Source organism: Suillus subalutaceus, assembly GCF_016647625.1.
Source record: "Suillus subalutaceus strain FC151 chromosome Unknown DFJ58scaffold_24, whole genome shotgun sequence".
NCBI classification, from domain to species: domain Eukaryota; kingdom Fungi; phylum Basidiomycota; class Agaricomycetes; order Boletales; family Suillaceae; genus Suillus; species Suillus subalutaceus.
In genome coordinates, this window is record NW_024540273.1 from 166,323 (window position 1) to 193,800 (window position 27,478).

Here is a 27,478-nt window from a genome sequence, read left to right on the forward strand (position 1 = left end):
GTTTGGATTTATACTAGCACCAAGTAGCTATAGATATCATCCCAGCCCCGTTCAAGAGTCCATCTCTTTAACATATATATATTGACGAAACTGTCCAGCCCCCGAAGGCAGGCGGAAAGCATCCTCTTGGCTAGATCTATAACTACCCGCATCGAAGGTCTCGCATTAGTCACACTGTTAGTCGAGCCTGAGTGATCTCTCAAATTCCGCATATACGTCATGATACAACAACGTTTGCATTGGGCCGACGACGGTCGCCAATCGCACGCGATCATGTATGTAATATATTCAATTTGAGCAGCACATAATCATTTGATTTATAATTGCAATTGAAGCGAATTGCATTGACAATATTGTGTTAGTTAGTCTAGGGTTCGGTTGGCAGCTCCGCTCTCCACCAATCGGATTCACCCAGAGCTGCTGATGCGCAGAATAACGTTTTGACATTAAGCTCCGGGACGCGACTGCACATGCCACAGCCCAGATCTCACTTGAATCCACTGACCCCATTTATGCGTTTCTACTAGCTGTTTTTTTCAAGGCGCTCCGAGTCATACGGTTACTTATCTGCATGTGGTTAGCTTGTTCTGTATTATTTTCCATGCGGAACTAAAGGGCTAACCCATACGTTCTCAGGCTTGCCCCTTAAATATGACTGACATGAGCAGTTGAGTCGCTTCAAATTCCCCCCTGTTCAAATTTTAATCCCCCATGACCTGCCAGGTTCCCCAACCGTGTTATGTTGGTAAACTTCCCATGGAAATCCTTTCTCAAATATTCATGCTAGCCGCACATGGCATACCCAGTGAATCCCTTCAAAGTGTCATGATGCCGCATGTACTTGCAGCGGTGAATCTGCGCTGGAGATCAGTCGCGCTCTGCAGCTACAACTTGTGGTCAAGCCTCGTTATTGATCTTCGGAAGGTCATCCGCAACCAAACCAGTGGGGGCTTGACACCGTTGACCACAATGATCACGCGATCAGGACAGTCCTCAGTGAATATTATCATCAGGGCCCAACAAGGACCAACATCAGGTACTGAGGAAATGATGTGAGTTCCATTCGATTTTAACTGAGTACAACTATCTAAATGTCTGCCTTTAGAAGAAGAAAATCGGATTTCACTAAAACAATGTCCCGATATGCTGACTGTATGCCAGCTATTTTCAACCTTCTATTTCGTGAGATGTATCGATGGCGTTCACTGGAAATCATCAGTGATACTTGGATGCCGATTTATAGCGCCCTTCAACTTCTCAACGAGCGCAGGACAGAGGGCTCAAGCGCTCTGCGCCTTGAGTCCATAAAGCTCAAGAGAACCAACGACCACCTCTCTCGCTTCTGGCTTTTCTGTCCAAGCATGATGAAGGTGGTGGAAGGGACCATGTTTGCCGCTTTGATTGGAGCTACCAGTCAAGATGTCCCAGCGCAATCCCCCCCCCTTCCAAAATTGCGAAACATAACTCTATACGGCGTTCACCTGAACTGGACAAACTTCCTTCATCATACTCTTGGCGCAACCCCCAATCGGTCACCTACCTTCAGTCACTCTATCCAGTCGCTGGAGCTCTCCCATCATAGCGGAGAAGTCAGGCCAACATCTGATGAGTTTTCAGGGATCCTTGAAGCTTGTCCTCGCCTGAAAAATCTTGTGCTTAGGATCTCTGGCTCGACGGCTGGACTTTCACGCCAGGTATCACTTCCACTGCTGCAGCACCTGCACTACGGATATTCTTGTGTTGGAGATGACGTCAGGCTATTCAGCGGGCTTCATGCCCCCAACCTGATCAAGTTTTCCTTAGAGGGCCTACATTTATCTCGTACCACATATTCGCCTACCCATGAGGATGATGGTGAAGATTGCAAAGCTGACATCCTTATGAAATACTGCGCAACTCATCTCCCGTTTCCAAAATTGCACGAATTGTCACTCTACAATGTCAACGCACCGGTGAAGACGTTCACTCTCTTCATGGACACTATTCCCACACTCCTTCATCTGTCGCTACATCGTACACCAAATGCACTCCCGGCTCTGTTACCCATCCAGAAGCCTTTGGCTGGTGCTGTTATACCCTGCCCTGCCATTGAGTCCATCCACATCTTCCCAAAATCGCACAAGGACAGTCTTATTGTTACATTGGAGGAGCGCAGTAAATGCGCCCCTAGATTTACTGAGTGGCTATGTGAAGAGATGTTGGAGGGTGGAATAATGGTGTTTTTCAGTTGTTTGAGAGTTGCCTACTAGTACAACACTGTAGTGTCAGACTGTGCTTTGTGATCGAACGTACCGTGTTTTGTAATTGGCCAACAATTACTTCCAAAGTCGACAACTCACTGCAGCAGTACCTACCGCGAATGATTGTGTTGTGACTGACGTCGGCAGCGATTCGAAGGTGGGCCCCCTGGTAAAGCCACACATTAGTTCGTCCGCATTGGAGGTCCAGAGGTTAGCAGCGAAGAACTCGAAGAGTGATGAATTTTTTAATGTGCCAGTGAGAACAGCTGTTGGCATTAGGCGCCGCCTTGCATGTACATACCTCAACATGCCCTTCCGCATGCCTCAATCTGTGCATTGCACCCTGAATCCTTCGATAGATACATTTAATAGGGAGAGTCAGAGTTGGCGATTTTGACACGATTCAGCGTTGATTCCAAAAGACGATTCAGCATCAAGTTTTTTCACGGATGAATCATGTGAAACATGAATCAGGGGTGAATCGCTGGAACGCCTCCACCTCTTGAATCACAGGTTTCGACCTTGATAAAAGATGCATTTTATTTGAGTAATAAAAAATAATACATCCTGCTCGTCGCGGGCCTTCACGATCTCTTCGACATCTGTTATGGCAAAAAAAATACAAAAGCCACCCCTGGCAAAGCCCTGAAGCCTTCAAAGGCCAAACCTATCCCAAAAAAGCGAAGGTCGAGACGAGTGAGTCCGAAGATAACAGTGAACCCCTGGCAGACGAGAAGACGGACATCGAGTATGTACCTAAGACTTGTTGCAATCTCGGTTGTCTCGTGCTTATCAGAGTACAGCTGGACACCAGAACTCAGTGCGAAACTTCTATCTGCCCTCACAGATGACCCAGATATCAAACAAGGACACCTGAAGCGAATCCGAGAACAGGTGGAAAGACCAAAGCAGCCTACCATTTGACGCTGTGTGTCATACTGTTCGAAGAACATGCAGAGTACAAGTTACCATTCTCACAAGCTGTGACTCCAAAACAGAAACAGACCTGGGCTAACAAGATAAAAAACCGAATAAAGAGGTTCAACTGATTGATGTAGACGTCATTGATAACAGCAATATTTCTAGAGACCGAGCTTTCGTCTATTATCAATGTGCGAACGGGATACTGCTTAGTGCAATACCTCGCGGGAAGCTTTCAGCGTTCGCCGAGGTCGCATACAAACGCATCCACTCGAGGACACGTTGTAGCGGGGCGTTCTGGCAGGATTGATCAGGTCGGGAGTGCCAGGGGTGCTGGTGCAGTAGCAGAAGTCCTGGCTCGCAGTCGGTAGTCCCGCAGTGTGTGGTAGTCGGTCCTCGATAGAGAGAGCCGCCGCCTCTCGCTATAGAAGTTTGCCTTGCAGTCTGTGCACGTCCAAACGCACCTGGCTTCCTGGATCCTCTCACTGAAAGTCTAGCACTTTTTCGGGTGACGGCGAGACTCTGTTTAAGACTGCCGAATTTCGCCGTAACGAACGGTATCCTGACGCAGCTGTTGTAAAGGACAAGAAAGTCCCTACGCAGCCTAAGAAGCCTCTATCCAAACCTCGAGTGCTACCCACCACCGCAATCAAAGCAGCCACGTCCATCCAGCAGCCTAAATTCCGCAAGGGACACATGCCTTACCAATCGGTCTCCTCTGACGAAGAGGAGAAAGCACATTCTCAACTATGCACATACACGACAGACCCTGCCAGAAAGTTTGGCATCAACGCAAATTACTACTACATCATCTCTGCGCAAGGATCAGGCTGAGAAACACGAGCCGGGGGGGAGCGCTTCTTACTGCCCAAGGCTTCCTCTAGCTCGCCGGATAACGACGATTGATTTTCGACAGCAAGCGTAGAGACTACCGCAACAACCGCCTCGCCTTACTCACGACCGTGTCGGACGCGAAGCCCAAGCCAAAGGAGACGGAGTAACCGGAAGACGACGAAGCCAAAGCCCATCTGCTGTAACCGGAGGTGGAGCGCAGGGCGTCTACATACAAGCCGCCAGGTGCTGAATTATGATTCGAATTGGTCGAACGAAAGCGTTAGCTGGAGGGCCTGAAAGAATTGACGTCCGATAGGATGACTAGCTAGAAATTACTAGCTAGATGTCCACAAGGATGCAACTCAAAAGCTGGCGTTCGACGGAGGGCTTGAAAGAGTCGACGTCCGATTGGATGACCAGCTGGAAATTACGAACTAGATGCCCACAAGGATGCAAATCAAACGCAAGCGTTCGATAGGATGACTGGCTAGATGTCAACAAGGATAGAAGTCAAACGCAAGCGTTCGACGGAGTGCCTAAAACAGTTGACGTCCGATTGGAGGACTACCTAGAAATTACGAGCTAGACCTCTGCAAGGATGTAAGTCAAACGCGGCTGGCGTTCGACCGGACGACTAGATTGAAAATGTCCGAAAGGAAGCGAGTCAAACGCAAGCATTCGATAGAGGGCTTGAAATAGTCGACGTCCGATTGGATGACTAGCTGGAAATTACGAGCTAGATGTCCACAAGGATGCAAATCAAACGCAAGCGTTCGATAGGATGACTGGCTGGATGTCCATAAGGATAGAAGTCAAACGCAAGCGTTCGACGGAGCGCTTGAAAGAGTCGACCTCCGATTGGATGACTAGCTTGAAATTACGAGCTAGATGTCCAGAATGATGCAAGTCAAACACAAGTGTTCGATGATGCATTCAAGTTTTATGAATTCTCACGGGATGGGAAGAGCCACAAGAGTTTGCCACGGCCGTATACAAAGCAGTACAAACAACATCGATGACTATATTTGGAAATAATACGTGTGCTGGGACTTTTGAGACTTTGGCGACTTCGGCGACTTAGCAGGGAATTTGTTGTGAGACTTCAGAGCCTCGTGGAGTCGTGCAACCTCTAACTTCAGCGATGTCCGTTCACAATGCGAAAATACTATACTTAAATTACAGGCAAGCTCGTGCTCTTCCAAGGAGAAAAATCTGGTGGCTGATTCACGGCCATAGGTCGTACAAGCCGAGAAGCAACAAGGACTCGGACCCGATGCTTCGGTCATTCGGCTGTGCGCACCTTTTTGTCGGTTTAAGGATTACTTTGGTAACCTTGGATAGGTTTTTCGCGCCTGGCTTGCATACCTCGATTGCACTCATAAGATTCCAGAATGGCTACACTGGCACCATCATGATCATGCTTCGTTCAATGGACAGAGCACTGCTGGCGTAACCTACTAGATGTGTCCAACAACGTAAAATGTTCACACTCATTTTTGACATCCACTGGCACACCCAGACTTGCCCGCTGCAGGGTGATCATAGCAAGTTTGTCGGCTGTCAAACTTGTTATCGGCAAACACCGGAAAAACACTCTTCCATGCAGCCGGTAACATTACCTGTGTCGAGATCACACAGGATCTTGTGGGTACCTCAGCCCCGACTGCGCCTCTCATAAAAACTCCGCTCGATGAGCGGCTCGAGATCTAGAACTGACGTAACTTAAACCGGAACAAGTTGAATTGAAAGATTCATGGTTGGAGGTTGCTCATACACCTACCGCTGCAATCGACATGGCCCGCCGCAAACGCAACTCATCTGCGGATGAGAGACCAACGGTATGTTCACATGATCAACAGACAGACGATATCATGCCAGAGTACAGGACGGCTCACCAGTAATGGATGCAGGTGAACGAGTTGCGTGCAAAGATGGACAAGCGCCCGGTAGAGGCAAATGCGCTAACAAACGACCCAGCTCAGGCAACTCAGAAGATGGACATGCAACTTGCAAAGTGCAGGCTGGGTGTGGCATATATTGATATTCTCAAGATCCGGAATCCACTGCTGTTTGGCAAATACAACGACCGTCCACGGGTCGAGAGGGAGGTGAACAAGCTCATCACATCCTTCAAGAAAGAAGGAATCCTTGCGATGCGAGAAGATACTGCCATACCGATTATGCTGTCAAGCACACGCCTGGCGAGTGACTTGCACCTTGCACTCAACTTCAACGAGGAGGAGGAGGTGCCGCATCTGCAATTGAAGGATGCGCAAGCTATTGTGGTAGCATCCGGTCAACATCGAGTGGCTGCACTCAAGAAATACTCAACGAACGTCATGGATGGGATTGCCTCTATTGAGATACGCCGCCACAAGATCAGTGAGATGAAGAAACCGACTGAGGAGCACATCGCCGAGTATAATAGCCTTCGCAACGAGCTTGCTGAGCTGCAAGGTGCAATGATTCTAATGGGCAAGTGGGGAATAGTTGTATATGATGAAGGTAAGCAATCAAGCAATCTACTTCATCCGTGGAACGGATCCAGTGGCGCAGTATTGTCAGCATTGCCTCAGCTAGATGTGACTGACAACCCCGGCCACTGGAACGATTGCAGTGGAGGCATATATATATAGAGCTGATATATCTATGAATATCTACAGACGCGATCTTAGCGCATGGCGACGACTTGGCAAACCACTTGTGCCGAAACAAGTCACTTCATGAGTACAAGGAAACGACCGAGGAGGTGTTGACCGGTATATTGCGGTCGGTGAAGGCAGCATACAAGAATGCACCAGAGGAGGAGCGGGTTGCGGCAGCACAGGGCGAACTGCAGCTTCAGCGCGACAATACCGAGAGGCAGAAAAACACGCGGTTGACCAAAGTCCTCAGCTATGAGAAGCTCGTGCTGACGCTTGCCATCGATCTCCTGCCATTAGGATCGCACTTCCGCCGTCGCAAAGAGTTCTATATTGCCTGGCTGGCTCAATCGATCGATGTTGTGATGGGGGTAAGCCGCATCTGCATAGTATGCGCAGCTGGACCTTACCATGTTGTTACAGATGTTTGTCCAATTTATTCAGTTTCACAGTCACATCCTACACCTGCTCGCATCCAACGACATCTTCCCAGACTATGCGACAGTGAGTAAAACAATCGCAGCCGCATACGATGAAGGGTCAGATCCTCACGAGGCTGTCACGCAACTGGAGAAGTGGCGTCAGATGATCTACGATAGCACGGTGAACCCAGATTACACCACTTTCAATGATGTCTTCGACGACATCTCCACTCATGCTAGTGAGCAGTTCCAAAACGTACCTCTAAAGGATATTGGGACCAAGGCCCCCAACTACACCACCAGCCTGGACAACTACTCCAACTACCTAGTCAGAAAGCTGCGCTCCAAATGGCACCTATCAAGAACCAAACCATCGCAATGGAATACTATTTCCCAGTTTCATGACAGGGTGACGGCAAGAATCGCGGTGTGGCTGACGCCTGAAGATGGCGTACAGGAGGCACCTTTTCCACTACTATGCGGACACATCCTCGACATTGCGTGGTCCATTTTGACATCCAACAGTGCTGCATTTGAGGAGGTGAGTACTTCCATATTATAGGACAGCTGCTTTGTCCTCACTCATTATGACAGGTCAGCGGATGGTTTGAGCCTCTGTTGTTGCACTATCGCACGCTTCATCGTCACAGCCATCTGATGGATGACAAGACGGAGGTCATGTTCACAAACCTCCGCAACGACCCGAGAGTGGTTGAATCTGATAGAATTGAGGAGGTGGTTAGTGTGACATACACGAACTAGGGTCTGTGCAGCGCTAACATTCACCTTCACAGGTGTTTACCTGCTTATGGGCACTCCGCACGACAATGGTTCTGCGCCTCCAGAACAAGCTGACCACAATAATCGCTCGCAGTCAGCACGGCAAGCCTTTCAAGGACAGAAAGGAGGTCGATGAAAAATTCGAGAGGTTAGGATCTGGTGGCAAGGGTGACCTGAAGAAGTTGCGGGAAGTGATGTCATTCAGAAAGGGGCGGGGGAGGGACCTCATGACTGAGTCGCAGGTGATTCCTGGGATACTTGCCCTGCACGTCACGAGCTGGGACTGGAACAACTGCGCGTCAAAGAACAGCAAACGGGACGTGGATCCATTTATCAAGGCAATATTGCTTGACCTTGGCAGAGACCGCACCAGGCGAGAGGATCTCTTCAATGATCCGCTGATTGCTGGCCTCCGGAAAATGCTGGAGGATGTGATTGCAAAGCGCACGAAAGCTATCAATATGACTGGAAAAGGTGGAAGGACAATTAAGCGGACGAGGTGGTTATGGTACGATGGTGCTGAAATTCCGTCGGATGTCACCCCAACTACAACAGCCACACTAACGGATGACGTCCATGTCGTGGACGCACGTATCCAACGTCGCCATGAATTGGAGGGACATGACCGGGCTGCTATTGTCAAGCTGATCTCGTACGTCAAGCACATGGCAAGTGCGAAGGCAACCTCCTCGACCCACAGTCCGATGGCAGCGAACGTTGTTCGAGGTCTGCAGAATTTGATACATGTACGTTTATCATTTGTGGCTGCAAATGCACACCACTGACGAGAAATCCATGTTAGGAACTGGAGATCAATTCTACCCGTCTGCGCATACGATCACTGGAGGGTGACGACAGTATATTATACAACACTAAGGATACCATTGATCTTATGATTCCAGCCATACGCGGCGTAGAAGATAAAAACACGATTGTAAGTCTATGCACATGTGTTTTTTTTCTTGAAAGCAGACAGCTAATGTGACTCCAGCAGGATGAACAAGAGGATGAGCAGGCCCTGCTACCCGCCTCTACAGTTCCTGTGGCGATGCAGACGCACAAGCCACGGCCTCAGATATCGACAAATTGCGATAATCAGGCTAACCTGCCCAAGTCAGTAAAATCACAGCGGCCACAACCAGGGCCCATTGTCCATGCTGAACCACCCGATCTGAGCGTTGTTGACTCCACGCCCGCCTCACATACTAGTACACTGGATAAAACCAGGACCCCGCAAGCTAAGAATAAAGGCAAGGCACCGGTAGGTACGGGTGAGTATGCATTATTGTTACCATTCCTTCCGCAGATGACACGTTGTTCCAGGGATTGCAGACCCTGTTGGTGAGCGGGGTGAAAGCGATGGATCCGACGACGAAATGGTGATGGGCGCGGCTGTCAGCAGTGAGCCTAACTCGGGTGCAGAAGACAGTGGGCGTGGTGGCGACGCTGCAGCTGCGATGGCGTCAAGTGAAGGCACCCGTATCAATATCGACCGGAGACACGCAAGTTCAGACATGGAAGACCCTAGTATTTCTGTTGGAGATCTGGGGGTCGATACCAGTAAGTAGCTTCCTCCTTTTCCACGATCATATTGACTGCTCCGTAGCAGGCACATCTACTGGCGCCCACATAATCAAGGCGACTGTCCCATCTGTCCACGACGGTTGTATGTCCATTTATCATTAGACATTGGTTACGACTTTAAGATGCATTCACCAGCTCTAACCACATTGGTCCCTAAGACATCACGCGCTGCAATTCATGGTAGACAACCCGCCCCAAAGTCAACTACACATGTGACTGCGAACAACATCTCGAAGCGTCCTAGAGCTTCAACAGGTACTTCGCCATTGTTGCACCTGTACCTGTAACTTACATTGATATAATGTCTCAGCGAATTCCCCAGGTCATGCAAAGAAGAAGGCTCGCAGCGCTTATACCGATGGTAATGATCTTAATTCTGATGATTTCGTCGTTGTGAAAGCAACTATGTAACTTTGTTAGCTCATTGTGTGAAAAAATTCAGTAGACTATAAAATCGGATCTCCCGAGTCCCGTTTAAGGGAAAATTGGTCATAACCCACCCATGACAAACACTCTTCTGAAAGTTTTGAGACATAACAAGCCAGGCTGCGGGTTGTTCCACGGTATTATCCACCAAATTTAATGCAAATCGTTCGGATAGAGGTCGGTTTTCTAAGCTGCCGAGGAACGAGGCGGCCTAGAATTAAGTCTACGCGGAGTGGCTCTAGACTGACCACCCTTTTCGCACCTTGCTGCAGTCCGCCGTCCCCTAGGGTAGGACGCTGTTAATATGGCTAGTAAAGAGGATTGGCAGCGGTTTCGAGCCTGCAAAAGCTCTCATCAGGGGGCTGTCGCTACCCCTACCGCTTATACTTCTAGTTCTATTTAGAAAGTCTCTCCTTCTTAAGCTTTTTCAATGGGGAGTAAATAAATCGTGCGATACGGCGGTCCATGCACAATCTATGACCCATCGATGGAGATGTTTTACAAATTGGGGGTAATCCTTATCATAGACGAATGAGTCTTGCAAGTTTAGGCCCGATGCCCCGAGACGACAAAGAAATCGACCAGACTACGAACCTTTCGACTGGTCTTCGGGATTTCATGATCGAGTCCGTATAGAATAGCGTGCGCATAGATATCAAAACAGTCACGTTCGACAATGAAAGCATGAGACTTGCAAGATTTTCAGGATTTTAACTCGTCCACAAAAAGTCGGTGCGTCTTCAAACTAATCAAAGTACAAGTCCATGTAAGTGAAAGTATATTCCATTGCTCGATAAATTTGATGGATATGCGACGCGTGGTATGGATATAATGAAAGTACTGCGTACAAAATGACAACAGCCCGAACTAATCTAAGGCCGCAAACGATCTTGGATCCATCTGATCAATCTCGTAACACAACAACTCCGCCTGAGCCTCGGTCACCACCTTCACGGCGGCTTTGGACGAAGTCGTGGTATACTGACCAAGTCTCGACGTCCATTGACTACGGGTGGCGAACGCGCGCGAATCCCGATTTCGTATCGCTGTAATCTGCCCTGTGAACCATATCTCTAAACCTGTGGTCCACTCTCCTTCCCATTCCATGTACTTTTCAAAGAGATCCGTGGGAGGCCATAAAGTATAGTTGTCGTCGGTTAGGCCTAACAGAATATTAATGTGACCATCCGTGACCGTGTCGTCGACATCGGTGCCGATGCGCTCGACATTGGAGTGCATGAAAGCGTCCGTTGAGGGGCCAGACAGGGCGGCTGAAAATAGATTGTCTGGTCCAAATTGCATTGCAAGCCGCCACAAAAGACTGCCCATGCAACAGAAACGGCGGCCGAATGGAAGTCGAAGCATGACCCTGACGGTGTTGTCATACTGCTCGAACGCTCCCTCGCCCCTTCTGAGCAGGAGAGGTTTGTGGTCGAGATAGACGGGCCGAGGAGCTGAGATGGTATTTAGTGGGCCAGCGAGGTGCGTGGGGTTGGCAAAGACCCGCCAATCGAGTCCGAGAGAGAGACAACGGATTGCGAAAAACCATAACGGGACATCTGGATATTGTGCTCTCCACAGACGCAGTCTGATCTCGGTCCTCTTCGATACGACTAACCTACCACGAGAGACGACGTGCAGGAGATGATATGGGGGGTAACAAGCGATGTGGAGAAGGCGGTTTTGAGAGTCGCTATGTAATGAACGGGAAAGGGGATTGACATCATTATACTGCCGGAGGCAGTTTGTTCGCTCTAGGATGAAGCGGGTTGTTCTGTTCTGGGCAGTACGGGATCCCATCTTGTTGGAGCCTGCGACTGTTGTTATGGTGGCAGGAGGCAAGAACTGTAAAAAGCCCATCGGAAGCGACAAAGTGCCAGGAATTGACGGTAGCACAGGAGAGACTTGCATTGAAGACCCTCGTATAGGATGTGAGGAGTGATCTGATTCAGGAGCTGTACGTATTGAAAATCAGCTCTATATTGGCGATAATGATGCAATGAACTTACGGCGCCGGTTTGTAGGCAGGTCACGACGAGGAGAGGGTGCTGTAAAGACAACAATTAGTTACATTAAGGTGCCTATTTCTGGAGGAAAAACATACTGCGATGGCTTCTTCGATGGATAGGACTCTGGTAACGGATGGGTTGTCTATGTCGAGCTCCAACTGGTGAGGGTGATCGGCCGCGAGGAGTAAAGTGTTCTGGAGAACGTGAACGACCACGACGAGCAGAAATGTTACGGTCAGACCGATACGAAGAGTCGTCCCTGTACGAAGATGGTCGATGGCGTAGAGAGACTGGTCGGTGATAGGGATGGTAGGACGAATCTTGGCGAGCAGGGGATACTGAATAACGCGATCGGTTTGTACGGGGAACTCTAAGAACAGAGGCCGCGTGTGCGTAACGAGGAGAAGGATCTTTGCGATCAATGGCGTTCCCTTTGCCCTTGGTTGGAACTAGTACGCTGGAATCCGGTTTCACTTCACCGGGTTCCATATCAAAGTCCATACCGTCTTCCATGGCAATATCCTGCATTCGACTGTCCCACGCTGCCCTCTGTTGATCCTCTTCGAGTTCCTGCTGCCTCTCCTTCTGTCTCTCGAGTTCCTTCTCTTTCTTCAGCTGGGTAATACCCGCTGCTAGTTGAATCGCTTTATCCTCATATCCTTCTATGAGCTGCCTCCTTTCTGTCTGCTGCTTCTCCGTTACGGTTTGACCAAATGGCAACGCGGCTGGTGATGACGAAAGAGATGGACCCGCCACCGCATTGGACGTGGATACGCTGGCACTTACGCTGGTCTCATTGTGAGCGAGCCTTTCGAACCATTTCGCTCGCGTGGATGAAGGGTCAGGGATACCGAGGGGATCGCCAAAGGCATGATGAGCAATGGTATTTATGGCAAACATTGCGCAGGAGCATGAGTCTTTCTGAACGTCATGTGACAAGGTATTTCCTTGATCTTCGAATGGGCCATCGAATCGTGCGCAAAGCCACTGCTGTAGCCTTGTAATGAAGCGTCCAATTTCACTTTGAAGATTGAGAGAGTCGCCTGTTTTCAAATAAGTTTGTATCTTGCAAGCCAGCGAAATCGCCTACCATAACATAAAGTTTTCCGCTCAAAGTCGATGCGAAATGCAACAAAGTGGTTCATGCTGGGGATACACACCGGGAACAAAAGAATCTTGCCTTTGGCAAGTGTCCGTTCTAGCCTCTTGAGAGTGTGGTGCAACGAATCAAAATTTGGTTTCCCCTGCCAGATCGCATCGGCGAGCTCGGTATCCGCGATGAAGAGGTTTGATTGTGCTGGGACTAATCGACGGACGGTGGATTGTATCATCATGTCCACGAGAGTCTCTGACAACCAAGCGTCATCCGACAAAAGGCGCGCGAGTTGTAATGTATTTCTTGAGCCGTTTGAAGCTGCGCCAACGATCGTCTTGTGGTATGGTAGATAGTACATCTTTATGTGGGCACGGAAAAACGAGAGATCGGGCTGGAAGCGGGTCGTAATTTTGTTCTGCTGGACTTTCCCCTTTAACCACGAATCTGCATCCGCCCAGGCCATCTTAGCCTCGCGCACCGTATGTAGGGTTTCCCAGAGGGTCAACATCCAAAGAGGTAATGGTTCGTCCTTGAATCGAGGATGTATGATCGATCGCTTACCATCTCGAATCGCATCGCCAAGAGCCTCCCTAAGGCTGTAGACCCACGGCTTTGGAGGTATATCTCTGGTAAGGTCCAGGTTCTCGATCGGACGTGCGCTGTCAAAGCATGATGCACCAGTGTCCGTGAGGCACCCAACCTCAATGTCGGGCAGCTTGAACTTTAATATTTCCCCTACTGGGAGGGCGGAGGAAGGCAGTAGCATGGCGCATACCACCTGTGGGACCTCCGTGATCTCCAATAGAAGATCAAGGTCTTGCGGATCCAACGGTTCGTCTCCTCTATCGACCCATTTGCCAACCGGTACATGGACGGTAGCAACTGGAGGAAGAACATAGGCGGCTGTCGCGGAAGACGGAAGGTCATCCTCGTCCATTTCAAAGAGGTCTTCCTCGTCGGTGCCATCATAGTCGGAGTAGTCGTGGTAAAGTTCGATGTCGCCCGTTCGTGGTTGGAATAATTGCAACGACCGAACATCATCCTTAAGCCGTTTTATTTCCTCGTGATTACGTGTGATCTCTCTGCGCGATTGAGATTTGCCTTGGGTGACAAATATACGCTTCGCGACTTTCTGGCCTTTGAAAGGAGGTTCTTGGCCGTCTGGCCAGAATTGGCCAGGCTTGCTGCAATGGTCGACGACTGACGTGAAGGAGTTAGACGAGGATCTATAAATATTCGGTTGACATACTTGTAGGGCCCCGTTTGGGTCGTGTAGGGATTAGATCGACCCCTTCCCATGGGTCCTCTGCCCAAGACGAATCTCCGAAGGACGTTGTTCCCTTGTGATTATCTGAGGAACGGAGATGAGCCGTAGAAAGTAAAGAGTGATGGGTCGACTCACCGGGAGTAGGCCCTTCCACTGGTAGGGCTTTTCTGACAGACATAACTGCGATCTGTCTACGAGGTTTAGTAGCCTTTGGCTTCGTCGAGGTGGTGCTCTTGACGCGAGGCATGTGAGGCATGTTAGGTGTCGGGGGACCTGAAGCACTCAAGCTGTTCGGTGTTGGAAGGGGAAAGGAATTCGGTCGCTGAGGACAGTCTAAGCCACGGAGCGACGTCTCGCTGGAATTTACAGGGAGAAGTTTGAGAAATAAAACGCGAGGGTTCGATAAGATGACTGGCTAGATATCACAAGTATAGAAATCAACGCAAGCGTTCGACGGAGGGTTTGAAAGAGTCGACGTCCGATTGGATGACTGGCCGGAAATGTCCAAACGGATACGATTCAAACGAAAGCGTTCGACGGGATGACTAGCTTGAAATTACGAGCTAGATGTCCAGAATGATGCAAGTTGAACACAAGTGTTCGACGATGCATTTTATGAATTCAGTGTGGATCAGAAGAGCGCCCACAAGTGTTTGCCACAATTTCACAAACAACATCAATGACTATATTTGGAAATAATACGTGTACTGAGACAGTGGGACTTTTGAGACTGCTGAGACTTCGGCAACTTGCAATTGGGGAAATTCCGTGTGTTTGTTACCTTGCGGAGCAAGGTCATGTGTAAGTAGTTAAGACTGTCGTCCCTTAACAGTTACGCCAAAAGGCAGTGATAATCAAAGCTCAAGTTTGATTATTGCGGACAGTATTTATGTTGATTATGGGAACTCAGGTAAGCAACGAGCTTACACCCTCCCACATTTTCAGATCTTTTTTTATCCCCCCACCAGTGCCGGCTCCCAATCGCGTATGTAGCACTGTGGTTTGGTGTGGGAATTTCATCCTAAACGGGAGGACACAAATGGCCGCCCCAAGGGCGAACCTTGAAATCTGCTCGGAGCGGGTTGGAACGCCCGACCTCATCAGGGAAAACCTCCCCCCCGAAATCGAGGTAATTCCTTGTAATTCCTCTGTTTTCGGAAGATTTCAAGTGAATTCAAGTGAATTCAGGTTTTGCAGAATTATTTAAGTCCGGTAGCTCGTTTTATGAATTCCTTTGAATTCCGAGTAGTTTCTCTGAATTCCATCGAATTCACTCGTCGCTCGATGGATTATTCTGAATATCGTCCAATTCACTCGATGATCGGTCGATGTCAAATTACACGAAAATCAACATTATATTGCATTAAAATGGCTTATCACAATGTATTATACATGAACCCCAGTGAAAATCGACAAGAAAGAGGTAGATACGTGTCGATATATATCGAAAAAAATAAAGCCTGTGGATTCTATCTAGGGCTCGGGGAATTAGGGATCCCGCTCTGGTTGACCGGCTAATTAGCACGACCCTCTGCGAAGACCTAATTGACCGGTGTAAATGACAGCAAATTCACTCAAATTGACCCATAGCTCTTTGACGCTGATTTGCGCTAATTTGCAGGTAAATTTGGTCTAATTGACCGTAATCTACAACAAAGCCGCCAATCACCATTCCTCCCACTCGTCGTCATCCATCGGTGTCGAGGATGAAGTTGTGGCAGCCATCACCTTTGGTGTCGACAGACCTCCGCAAGCAGCCGTGGGCTGTAGAGCGTGGTCCGACAAAATATCGAGGAGGTATGTGGATGATATGTTAATATCTTTACCCACGTCGAACTCAGTGCTTTTCACGCCAGTTAAACCCACATGGTTCGCAATATCACCATTATCAAGCCAATCCCCATCTTCATCATCCGAGTCTGAACATCTGCCTTGATGTCCGTCGGTCAAGCTCGAAGTGGTCATGGTAGGTGGAGCATGCTTCATGATTCGTTGTCGAGCTCTTGGCCATGACCATGTGATGTTACAGCCATGGCTGGCAAATGCAATGCACCGAACAAGTTTTTCCCCAGTGGGATCACTTGATAAATGACAAGGCTTCGAAACCTTGCGAAGCAGTGGGTGCATCTTGGCACCACCTTTTCGACTGTCCTCGTCTTCACCAGCACTGATATACCGGTCGTCATCGAAGGTTGACAAGATATGGGTATCGAGCTTCTGAACCTTGGGCTTTCGTTTCTCGGGTATCTGAGTATGATTGACTTTGACTGGTTTTTTTTCCGTAGAACTCGAGTCCGAGACAAGGACTGGCAACTTTATAGTATGCCATCAGTAAGTCCGTTATATTGAAGAAAAAAATAAGATTTGACTCACAGCTTTTCCAGCTGCAAGAATGAGGCCTCGCACAGCTTCGAGAGTGTCGTTCACCCATTTCTCCAGGATAACATCACCCGGAAATTTCTTCGTCCATGTTTCAAAAACATGGACTATGGCCTCCATCTCTGGGCCTTGTTCAACGAGTTTAAGGCCATTGACTCGACTGCCCAACCTGACTTCTAGTTCTCAATTGACGGCAGCAGCCTCGCCAATGTCTGCAGTCCATTCGGCGTCTAAGGTGAAGTTCGAGAATTTATACTTTGACTCCTTCGGAATAGGAATGTCTGTTGGCAATGCTGCAAGACAGAGTTGTAGTTCAGCTAGTTGATCCTTGAGATGTTGCATGTGGCTTCGCGATGGGGAGGACAATATTTACAATATTTCAGCGACTCGAACTTCACAATATTTCGGATTCTCGGTGATCTTCCGAGTTGGCAACCAAATCAACTTATATATCTTGACTATGATGAACTAAGGTGTTCAGAAATTAAGCTTTCTACACTGGTCTAGCTGAACCGGCCAAACTGAACCATTGGACCCAAATTCACCCAAATTCACCCAAATTGACACCTGGTTTTCGAGGGTCTGAAATTCACCCTGTCATTCACGGTAAATTAGCAAGGCAAATTAGCCGGGCAAATTAGCCCACCCCAAATTCCCTGAACCCTAATTCTATCGTCGTGTTTTGACGTCTTTCCACCTGTGACTCCCACATAACGACAGTAATTATAGGCGATAACACATGGGTATCGCACCTATAAGACAAGGGGGTTACAGCGTCCCAGAGCCTCCTTCAATATTGTTTGAATAAAGAGTGACTTGTACTGTACAGCCAGGGTGTAGGTAGTATATACTAAGTACCGCCGGCATTTCGGCAATGACGTGACGTGGTCCCGGCGCCGTGCTAATAATATCTGACCCTTCGTGCTCGCTGTGTCGCACGATGAGCTCGCGTATCTCATGATGGTGTAGATGGATTGACAGCGCGTTTCGACGAACAAAGCAAAACTGATGATTGCGATACGTAAATCAGTCATATGAACGTGTAAACTAAGCTACACTACTCCTCATCAGCCTCCCCTTCTTCGTCAGAAGACTCCACAAATTCAGCGCTTTTGGGACATTCCTGCGGCTGGGCAGGGTTCTTCTTCCCTCTCTTCGATGGCCTATGATTCTCTTTGTTTGCCCGTCCTGCGCTAGGCCCACCTTTACGCTTCCGAGGGACTCCAGCATCTGAACGTTTTTTTCGGGGCTTCCGAACGGCTTCCCCGGCTGAACGGCGTGTATCAAGCTCGGACGCATGAGTCTTGACCTCTGCTGGTGATAAAGCAGCCCAGTAGCATGTACGTGTCTTGAGAGCATCCCGGAGCTTGCGAATATCACCGACGGTCCCAATATTCGAAGGGTTAACGAACTTGACACCATGGGGCCAGCCCACAAGCCGCACTCCGTATGTTTCGACGACAGATGTTTCGTAGTTACTGTAATTCATCGCGATATCTTTTTTGCCTGTCACGGCAACTGCAAATGATGTTAGACGGGGTTGGCATATGTAGAACAACGCCATCACTCACCTAGGCCCCGGAGGATCATCTTGCATACTTGCTTTCTTACAGCTCCCAAAGAGTCACGTTCATTGAGATCTACGGAACATTGCATAAGTTGAGCTATATATAATGAAATGAATGGCTTACTTTGATTCTGGGTGCACGCCCATTGTTCATATTGCCTAAGAAAGTCAGCCATGGGATGCTCATACACATCCTCCCAAAAATCTTCAGAATTATCCGTGCCGTGCATCGCGCTTTGAATGGTGTCGTTGATGTGACCGCGGACGACAAAGAGCGTTCCATAGACACCTGTCCGAACTCGTAGATCATCTAGCTTCAAAGAAAAAGATGAGTTCAGTTGATTCCCATCAAGACTCGAACTTACCTCTTTGACGATCCTATCCGTCGTGGCTACAACATCTCGCGCAGCTGCCAGATTATGAGCCCGAACACCGACGACTTTTCTTTCGCGATGCTCCCCAAGAGCTGCAATGTAAGCCTCCTTTTGTTCCCGTGTCAGGTTTTCTGTGTCGGGGTCAGTCACAACCATCTCGCGCAGTTCGGCCATTGAGTATCGAGAGCCTGCGGGTAGGTCTAGTTGACGCAAGATAAGCTTCATGGTACTATTGAGCAAAAAAAATTGACTTACCTGCATTGACCTCTTTTGCCTTGGCATGAATAAGTGCGTGGATCAATTGACTCTTACGTGTGGTGCGATAATGTGTCTGACTGCCGATGATGTCGTTGATTTGCTTGGGTGTAACGTGGTGAGCCCGAGAGAGTGCTTCAATCTTTGTTTTCTGTTCGTCCAGGTATTCAGCGACTGCGTTATGTAAGTGCTTCGTTCTCTCAGTCCTCTGGTCCCTCTTGATCTTTCGAGATGCCTTTTGTGCATCTGTTAGTTGAGGTGGTGGCGTCCGAGGGCGGATAATGCTTCGTGTTGGGTTCCTGTTAAGACCGTACTCAAGTAGTATCGGATCCGAAGGGCTTCGGCCTCAGCTCGTGCGCTGTGCCCCTTTCCCGAGTCTTGCCCCTTATTTCAGAGAGCTAAAGTATCGCGTATATAGAGTAACGGCCAATCCGGATCGGATCCGGACTAGAAACTAACGGGTGAGGACTGTCCGAAGACAGAGGCGGATATGTAGACTATAGGAATCTATCCTAAGTCTCGGAGTAGACAAGAGTAGCGTACTCAAGTCCGGATGGATAACGGAGGGACTCAGAGTCCAGACGGAATGAGTGCAATCTAAGATGATATTCGAACTGATCTACTACAGCGCATATACAAAGGTTTATATACTACGGATAGCTAACGGAATGATCAATAAGCAAAGGTGCGAGGCTATGTATGAAAGTATAAGCAAAGTAAGTAAAAGCGGATTCGTAAGTGTAGCGGATCAGTAAGCATAGCGGATCAGTAAGCATAGCGGATCAGTAAGCAAAGCGGAAGTAAAGGATAACCGGTATACCGGTGTACAGGAATACCGAAAGGAGATGAACGATAGTTAGAGTTATATGAACAGGAAATGAAATAAGAATCAAAGCGGATCTGTGGACCGGACGATGGATATGTTCATCGGATCTGGATCGGATCTGAGATCCAGATCATCGGATCTGTAACCGGATATATGGTATATGACAGTATCCCCCCCTTAGGGCCGATCCCTAGAGGCACAAGAATCAGCGATCCGGAACGGATGGTATGAGTGCGAGACAATGGAGAAGCTGATGGGAGAAGTTGCTGAGTTCGGATTCTGACAGATATACGGATGCCAAAGCGTCGCAGGGTGTTCCTTCCTTTCCCTACTTTTTCACTACCACTAGCTTATCTCAACCATGACTGATAACGGATCCGGCTCTAAGAAGACCGCTAAGCAGACTCTGGCGGATATCCAGGCCGCGCTGGCTGCTGCTGAGGCCGAGGTTCAGAAGGAGGAAGAGGCTGAAAAGCTGAAGCAACAAGCGGAAGAGGCGGAACGGAAGCGCTTGGCAGGGATTAAGAAGATTGAACGGGCTGAGGCCCGAAGGGAAGCGGAGGAGGCTAGGCGCAGGGCTATAGTAGCGGAAATGGTGAGTTATGACTTGTTCTATCGGATCCGTCCCTTATCGGATCCGTAGTCTCGCGCCATCTCAGCGGATAAGGATGGGGCTTGTACCCGCTGCGCTAAGAAGGGTCGGGCCTGTCTGTGGTCCGATGCGGATAGCAATTCCTTGGTAAGTCATCCTTGAATCTTCGGATCCGTGACTCTTAACATTCGGATAGATCAAGGCTTGTAACGCGTGCCGGAAGGACAAGGCTCCTTGTCCCGGACGACCTGGAACCGTTACGGATTCCAAGTCTAAGAAGAGGCAGCGCGCTGCTGAGAACCCATCTCCGAGAGGCAAGGGTAAGAAGCGCCAGCAGAGTCCAACTCCGGATCCGGATATGAAGACGGTAGTAGCGGATGAGGTGGAAGTGGAGTATGATGATCAGGCCTGGGTCGCGGCCGCTAATAGCATTGTAGCGGAACTGGCTCGGACCAACGGATTGCTCCAGCAGAGCATCGGAGCGGCGGAAGGGAGTAGGACTGCTATAGAGCGGATGAATACTAACTTGGAGGCGTTTTTGGAGCAGCAGAGGGAGTTCCAGACCATCCTTCTTGAGGGGATCCGGAATGGAATCCGGATTACAGAGGCGGCTCGTTCTGAGGCCACTGACAAGGACGTTGAAGAATCCGGATCCGGATCCGGATCGGGTGGGGACATGGAGATGGATGGCTGAGGATTTTCGGATCTGCCTTCTCTGCTACTAATGTACTTGTATATCCGCTTTGTATATTCATTGTATAGCAATAGGACCGGGTTTGTCTGGATATGCAGTGTGGAAATCCGAGACTAGATCGGACGCGTTTCCGAGTTCCGTGGCTAGTAGCCATGAAGTCTCTTCGTCTGTTCCTTCGTATCCGGACCATCGGACGAGGTATAAGAGTTGGCATTGTCTTCTACGACGGTCCAGCTTAGAGTCTAGGATTTCGGATATCTCATATTCTGGTTCTCCGTCGACTTCGACCGGAGGTGGAGGAGGCTGGATCCGATTGGGAATTGTGTTCGGAACGGATGGTTCTAGCTGTGAGACGTGGAAGACGGGGTGGACGGATTTCATGGATTCGGGAAGTCGGATGGTAAAGGAATGGGTACCCGGACGGGATATGACTTCAAACGGGCCTAGATTCTTTTCCGAGAGTTTCTTAGACGGACGAGTGGACCGGAAGTACTTAGCCTTGACAAAGACTTGGTCTCCGATATTGATATCCGGAGCAGGTTTCCGTTTGGCGTCCGCAGGTCCTTGATATCTTTCTTGGGCGTGAGCCATTTCTTCTCTAAGGAATTGGTGAAGGTCGTCGAGGTCTATAGCATAGTCGCGAGCGCGGATGGAGGATAGATCGCGTTCCGGATGGACGGATATGTTCGGATGATAACCCTTATTAGCAAAGAAAGGTGATACTCCGGTAGTAGCACTTGGAGCGTTATTGTAGGCAAATTCTGCTAAGGGAAGTAGTTCCGACCAGTTGTCCTGTTGATAATTGCAATATATCCGAAGGTATTGTTCCAGGGTTTGGTTGGCACGCTCGGTTTGTCCATCCCCTTCCGGATGATATCCGGATGTGAAGTGGAGGACCATATCCAATGCTTTTCCTAAGGATCGGAAGAAGTGGGATACAAACTCTGTACCGCGATCCGAGGTGACATGGGACGGAACTCCGTGCTTGGAAAACACATGAAGTAGGAATAGACGAGCGAGATCCGGAGAGGTAATGGTATCGTGAGTCGGAACAAATATTGCTTGTTTGGATAAACGATCTATGATAACGAGGATGGCTGTAAAGCCTGATGAGTCCGGAAGTTGCTCTATGAAATCCATGGATATGGAATTCCAAGGCTTTTCCGGTATGGGTAGTTGCTTGAGCAATCCGTAGGGTTTATGTCTCGGAACCTTGGCTCGGGCGCAGGTAGTGCAGGACCGGACGTAGTCCTTAACATAGGTGCGTATACCCGGCCATGTATACTCGCGTCGGATGAGGTCTAGGGTTCGGTTTTGACCAAAATGTCCGGATAAGGGGTGATCATGAGTATTACGGAGGACGCGAAGTCGAAGGTTATCGGATTCTGGGACATATATACGGTTGTCGCAACGGAGGAAACCCCTATCGTCCACTGTCCATCTCGGATCCGAAGGTACCGGAAGATGGTTGGTTGCAATAGGGTCATTAGGAAGTGCGGTCAGGATGTCTTTCCGAAGGTCATCAATATCCATTAGAACAGCTGCTCTAAGAACCGGAGTTGCTAAGGTTGAGGCTCGTAGGGACGAAGCTAACTGTTCGGACGTGAATACCGGACGGAAGTTATGAGGGTTAACTCGAGCGTAGTCCTTATCCCCCTCTTTGGGATAGACGTCCCAGCGTCTAGTAAGGGAATCCGGTTTAACTCCGAGTTTTCCGGGACGGAAGCGGATGACAAGATTGAACTGATGGAGGAATTCCGACCAGCGGGCCTGACGTCGAGAGAGGAGTTTGGTAGTGGCGAAGTACTCAAGGTTCTTGTGGTCCGTGACAACATCTACAGGCTCAGCCGAGCCTTCTAGATAATGTCGCCAGGTCCGGAAAGCTTCATATATAGCTAGAAGTTCCTTATCGTGGGTGTCATAGTTAAGTTCCGGAGCGGTTAGCGTTCGAGAGTAGAACGCTACCGGACGAAGCTCTGAGTCCGGACATACTATGGATAGTATTCCAGCTATAGCGTAGTCAGAGGCATCGGTTTCCACAACTATAGGAACATCCGGCATCCAGTGCGTAAGCACCGGAGCCGTAGTGAAGGCTTTCTTGAGTTCCTCGAAGGATTTCCGACATTCATCGGAAAAGTTCCACGGAGCATCCTTGCGTGTAAGCCGTGTTAACGGAACCACGATATCCGAGTAGTTGAATATAAACCGTCTATAGAAATTTGCGAATCCGAGGAAGGATTGGATATCCTTGACTTTCCGAGGTTCCGGCCAGTCAGTAATAGCTTGGATCTTATCGGACGACATAGTTAAGCCATCCGGAGATAGGAGATATCCGAGATATTCAACGGAAGTGGAATGGAATTCGCATTTTTCGGGTTTGGCATAGAGACGATGTTTACGGAGTCGACGGAGTACTTCTCGGACGTGTTGCTTGTGGGACGCAAGGTCATGGGAATAGATGAGGATGTCGTCCAGATATACGATAACGCATACATCCAGCATATCAGCAAACACGCTATTGACAAAGCGCTGGAATGCTGCTGGAGCATTAGTGAGACCTTCCGGCATCACCAACCATTCATAGGAGCCATAGCGCGTTCGGAAGGCAGTCTTCCATTCGTCCCCTTCCGCTATCCGGACGAGATGATAAGCGGATCGGAGGTCGATTTTGGTATAAACTTTAGCACGGCTCGGAGAGTCTAATAGGTCAGCAATGAGGGGTAATGGATATCGGTCTTTCTTAGTGATCTGGTTGAGTCCACGGAAATCCACACAAAGGCGGAGGGATCCGTCCTTTTTCTTGACAAATAGGACTGGAGCTCCGTGAGGAGAGGACGAGGAGCGGAGGAGTCCAGAGGCAATATTTTCATCAAGAAACTTCCGGAGGGCTGCAAGCTCGACCGGGGATAGAGAATAGATAGTTCCGAGGGGAGGACTAGTTCCTTCTTCCAGATCTATGTTCAGATCATAAGGACGATGTGGAGGAAGCTGACCAGCCTTTCCCTTGTCGAAGACATCCGCAAACTCGTGATAGTCCGAAGGAATTTGGGATAGATCCGGAGGATCGGACGATAGAGAAGCGGATCGGAGATCGACACCGGATGGTCGAAGGTATATACTGAACTGGACCGATCCTTCTAACTTGCAGGCCCGGCAAAAGGCAACTGCATTGATTAGGGATATATTAGGAACAGTGTTATCAGCGGAGGGTACGGATGTAGTCGGAGGAGGTATGGTTTCCGTCGGAGGAGGGATATCCGAGGACGGAAGTGACGTCGGAGGGGTCGATGGCATTCCATGAGATGTCGTCCGGAATTCGATGCTGCCCAAAACCCAGTCAATCAACGGATTGTGTCGGGTGAGCCAGCTATATCCAAGAACGATAAAACAAGATGAATCCAAAGGGGTAACGTAGAACGTATCAGAGGTGACTACACCGGACGGAAAGCGGACGGACAAATCTATAGCTTCGGAAATAGTATTATTACAAGTACCATCAAACAAGCGGAGCGGAATCGTAGGTATCGGATATGTAGGGATTTTGTGTTTTCGGATGAACGCAGTATCTATGAAACAATGAGAAGAACCACAATCTACAAGAGCTGGAAATTCGGATACGGATGGAAGTAACGGAAGTGAAACATATGGACAGAGGGAAGTCGGATCCGAGAGCGCGACAGCGTTGAGTCTTAACTCCTTTGTGCAGGCAGAGTCAACGCGACCCTCTTCCTGCACGGAGCTAGGAGAGTCGCGGACTATTTTTTTGTCTCAGTAGAGACATCCGGTTTGACTTCCGGAGCGACTACTGCAGCGCGGCCTTTGGCAGCACGCGAAGTAGACTTGGTGCATTCCCGAGCAGTATGGCCGGGCCCACCACAGAATAAGCAGAGTTTCTTGTCCATCCTTCTCTGCCGCTCTTCGGACGTTAACTTTCCGTCCTTACCCAGCTTGGAAGTAAGATCCGGAACTTTAGGAGCGGACGAGTTCGAGGACGCGGATGGCTTTGTAGACTTCTGATCATGGGAGTTTCCAGATTTGTGATTTCCGGATCCGGACGTATTGGAGTTCGTCCGGTCAGAAGTGGATTGCTTAGGGGTAGTGGATGAAGTGGGTTTAGCTTCTCGAGAGATCTCTCCCTTCCGTTCCCAGTATCGGGCGTCGATAGTCTGAGCGAGGACTTTGTATTCGGAAAGAGTAGAGGGTTTACCCATGCGACTGATTTCATCCTTGATACGGGCCGGGAGTCCGTTGTAGAATTGGCGTCGTAAGGCTCCGTCGCCCCAGCCACGAACCTGTGAAGCAAGACGCTGGAATTCCACAACGTACTTGTTGATGCGCTGTCCATCGCGCATGTGGAGCTGTTCGAGCTGCATTTCTGCATCACCGGATGGGTCATGAGGCCCGAAGTTGGCTTGGAGTTCAAGCATGAACACGGAATAGTCATCCATCCAATCCGGATGGTCGTCCGAATCATCGGACAGGAGATCCGGTTCAAACCATTCAAGGGCCATACCCTTAAGGTAGGATTGGGCGAAGTTGACTTTAGCCCTTCCGGTACGGAAAGCCTTAGGCTTGCTCTGGAAGTTAAGCTCACACTGGACAAAGAACGCACGGAGCTTCCGTGGTTCGGATCCGTCGAAGGTATCCGGTTCTCGGACCTTGACTCTAGAATCTTCGGATGCGGGCGCGCGACGATTATTGCGAGCAAGGTTATCGATGGCTTCTGAGAGTCGAAGCATAACGCGGTCTTGTGGGTTTAGACCGTCATTTTCATCATCCTCAACATCCGGATCATCATCCGGGTCACCACCGTTATCATCGGGTGGATTACCAGGGAAATCATCATCACCATCATCGGGATCATCATCGTCCGGAGGTCCTACGGCAGGGGTGCGTGTTGGGGTTTCCGGGTGTCGACGATTAAGGAGTTCGGATATGGTTTGAGCGGTTCCGTGGGCGCTAACACGGCGCTGAGAGAAACTGGTGAAGGTGTTGACTATAGGTGTCGGATCACGACGGAGGGAGGTTAGTCCGACCGCGTGCAGAGTTGTTTGTGTCTTGGTAGGAGGCATGATAGATGTTAAGTAACTCGGAAAGGTATGAGTTCGAATATACTGTTAAGACCGTACTCAAGTAGTATCGGATCCGAAGGGCTTCGGCCTCAGCTCGTGCGCTGTGCCCCTTTCCCGAGTCTTGCCCCTTATTTCAGAGAGCTAAAGTATCGCGTATATAGAGTAACGGCCAATCCGGATCGGATCCGGACTAGAAACTAACGGGTGAGGACTGTCCGAAGACAGAGGCGGATATGTAGACTATAGGAATCTATCCTAAGTCTCGGAGTAGACAAGAGTAGCGTACTCAAGTCCGGATGGATAACGGAGGGACTCAGAGTCCAGACGGAATGAGTGCAATCTAAGATGATATTCGAACTGATCTACTACAGCGCATATACAAAGGTTTATATACTACGGATAGCTAACGGAATGATCAATAAGCAAAGGTGCGAGGCTATGTATGAAAGTATAAGCAAAGTAAGTAAAAGCGGATTCGTAAGTGTAGCGGATCAGTAAGCATAGCGGATCAGTAAGCATAGCGGATCAGTAAGCAAAGCGGAAGTAAAGGATAACCGGTATACCGGTGTACAGGAATACCGAAAGGAGATGAACGATAGTTAGAGTTATATGAACAGGAAATGAAATAAGAATCAAAGCGGATCTGTGGACCGGACGATGGATATGTTCATCGGATCTGGATCGGATCTGAGATCCAGATCATCGGATCTGTAACCGGATATATGGTATATGACAGTTCCGTGCTGCCCAGCTGGACGAATTGGCCTCGCGCAGTGGCTTTGACCTCTCAGGACTCGGGGAGCGTGCTTCAGAAGGCTGACACAATGGGGGATCAGACGTGGGGGGCGGGAAATCAGGGAGCGGGGAGCGTGATTCAGAAAGCTGACGCGATAGGGGATCAGACGTGGGGGGTGGGAGACCAGGCGGGAGATTAGGGAGTGAATTATTGGTATTAGACATGATAGCTGCTATCTCATCACTTGTCAGGGGCATGGTGTAGAGTGCTGGGTCGTTCCAATCAATCTCGTTGAACGAGGGAACATGTCCAGTAAGACCATTGCCTTCGTTCGGGAGATCCTGAAAGCGTCCAGTGGAGACAAAATTACCATTAATGTCGAAGTCATCAGCTGAATAGATAAAGCTCATTGCAGGTGCTGTGATGAGGGGTTGTAGTATGTGTTGGTCAGTATGAATGATACAAAAAAAATGGTACAGATGATGCAAAAAAAAAAGCACGACGTGTCGTGTGCATCGCTACAGTGTCATTGAGAGCACCTCGCTTATTTTTAAAATAAACAGATATCGGGTTAAGATCTTGAGGTCGATATTGATCTGGAACTGCTAACGCCATATGAGGCAGAGGATATGATGATAATATATACCTACCTTTGCTGCACGTCTCAGGTCCCTGTCTGCTGCTGTTTGAGCTGCTGTAAATGCAACTAGAGGTTTAAGTAAATTCAAGTTATATCAGCACTGAGACTCGTCAACAATGCAT

The 27,478-nt window shown here is 49.1% G+C and overlaps 7 protein-coding genes across 7 annotated transcripts; 3 read left to right on the top strand and 4 right to left on the bottom strand.

Moving 5' to 3' along the window:
* Positions 1-959: 959 nt before the first annotated feature.
* Positions 960-2,433, top strand: DFJ58DRAFT_700211 (uncharacterized protein). Its single transcript, XM_041383565.1, has 2 exons — positions 960-1,052; positions 1,106-2,433. Exons 1-2 carry the CDS (start codon positions 970-972, stop codon positions 2,247-2,249), a joined length of 1,227 nt encoding a protein of 408 aa, XP_041246686.1. The 5' UTR covers positions 960-969; the 3' UTR covers positions 2,250-2,433.
* Positions 2,434-2,990: 557 nt separating this feature from the next.
* Positions 2,991-3,995, top strand: DFJ58DRAFT_912409 (uncharacterized protein; the record flags this gene model as incomplete). The annotated part of the gene is made up of 3 exons (XM_041395268.1): positions 2,991-3,134; positions 3,299-3,528; positions 3,659-3,995. The coding sequence occupies 3 exons, from the start codon at positions 2,991-2,993 to the stop codon at positions 3,993-3,995; spliced, it is 711 nt and encodes a 236-aa protein (XP_041246687.1).
* A 1,551-nt stretch (positions 3,996-5,546) lies between these two features.
* On the top strand, positions 5,547-9,921 carry DFJ58DRAFT_774470 (uncharacterized protein). The gene is made up of 11 exons (XM_041389382.1): positions 5,547-5,833; positions 5,906-6,500; positions 6,659-7,008; positions 7,061-7,600; positions 7,654-7,797; positions 7,854-8,585; positions 8,642-8,773; positions 8,831-9,110; positions 9,163-9,399; positions 9,446-9,678; positions 9,734-9,921. Exons 1-10 carry the CDS (start codon positions 5,789-5,791, stop codon positions 9,523-9,525), a joined length of 3,135 nt encoding a protein of 1,044 aa, XP_041246688.1. The 5' UTR covers positions 5,547-5,788; the 3' UTR covers positions 9,526-9,678; positions 9,734-9,921.
* Positions 9,922-10,493: 572 nt separating this feature from the next.
* DFJ58DRAFT_700212 (uncharacterized protein) lies at positions 10,494-14,767 on the bottom strand. The gene is made up of 6 exons (XM_041383566.1): positions 14,357-14,767; positions 14,204-14,305; positions 12,949-14,154; positions 11,954-12,901; positions 11,859-11,897; positions 10,494-11,804 (listed from the first exon to the last, which is right to left on the bottom strand). The coding sequence occupies exons 1-6, from the start codon at positions 14,475-14,477 to the stop codon at positions 10,717-10,719; spliced, it is 3,504 nt and encodes a 1,167-aa protein (XP_041246689.1). The 5' UTR covers positions 14,478-14,767; the 3' UTR covers positions 10,494-10,716.
* Positions 14,768-15,886: 1,119 nt separating this feature from the next.
* DFJ58DRAFT_869265 (uncharacterized protein) lies at positions 15,887-17,016 on the bottom strand (the record flags this gene model as incomplete). The annotated part of the gene is made up of 2 exons (XM_041394263.1): positions 16,595-17,016; positions 15,887-16,534 (listed from the first exon to the last, which is right to left on the bottom strand). The coding sequence occupies exons 1-2, from the start codon at positions 16,718-16,720 to the stop codon at positions 15,887-15,889; spliced, it is 774 nt and encodes a 257-aa protein (XP_041246690.1). The 5' UTR covers positions 16,721-17,016.
* Positions 17,017-17,585: 569 nt separating this feature from the next.
* Positions 17,586-19,058, bottom strand: DFJ58DRAFT_220887 (uncharacterized protein; the record flags this gene model as incomplete). The annotated part of the gene is made up of 5 exons (XM_041379314.1): positions 17,586-18,118; positions 18,172-18,240; positions 18,292-18,481; positions 18,533-18,741; positions 18,797-19,058. Coding segments are annotated over 5 exons (1,191 nt in total), but the record flags the coding sequence as incomplete, so codon positions are not given.
* Positions 19,059-26,679: 7,621 nt separating this feature from the next.
* On the bottom strand, positions 26,680-27,126 carry DFJ58DRAFT_725122 (uncharacterized protein; the record flags this gene model as incomplete). The annotated part of the gene is made up of 1 exon (XM_041385187.1): positions 26,680-27,126. The coding sequence occupies one exon, from the start codon at positions 27,124-27,126 to the stop codon at positions 26,680-26,682; it is 447 nt and encodes a 148-aa protein (XP_041246692.1).
* Positions 27,127-27,478: the final 352 nt, after the last annotated feature.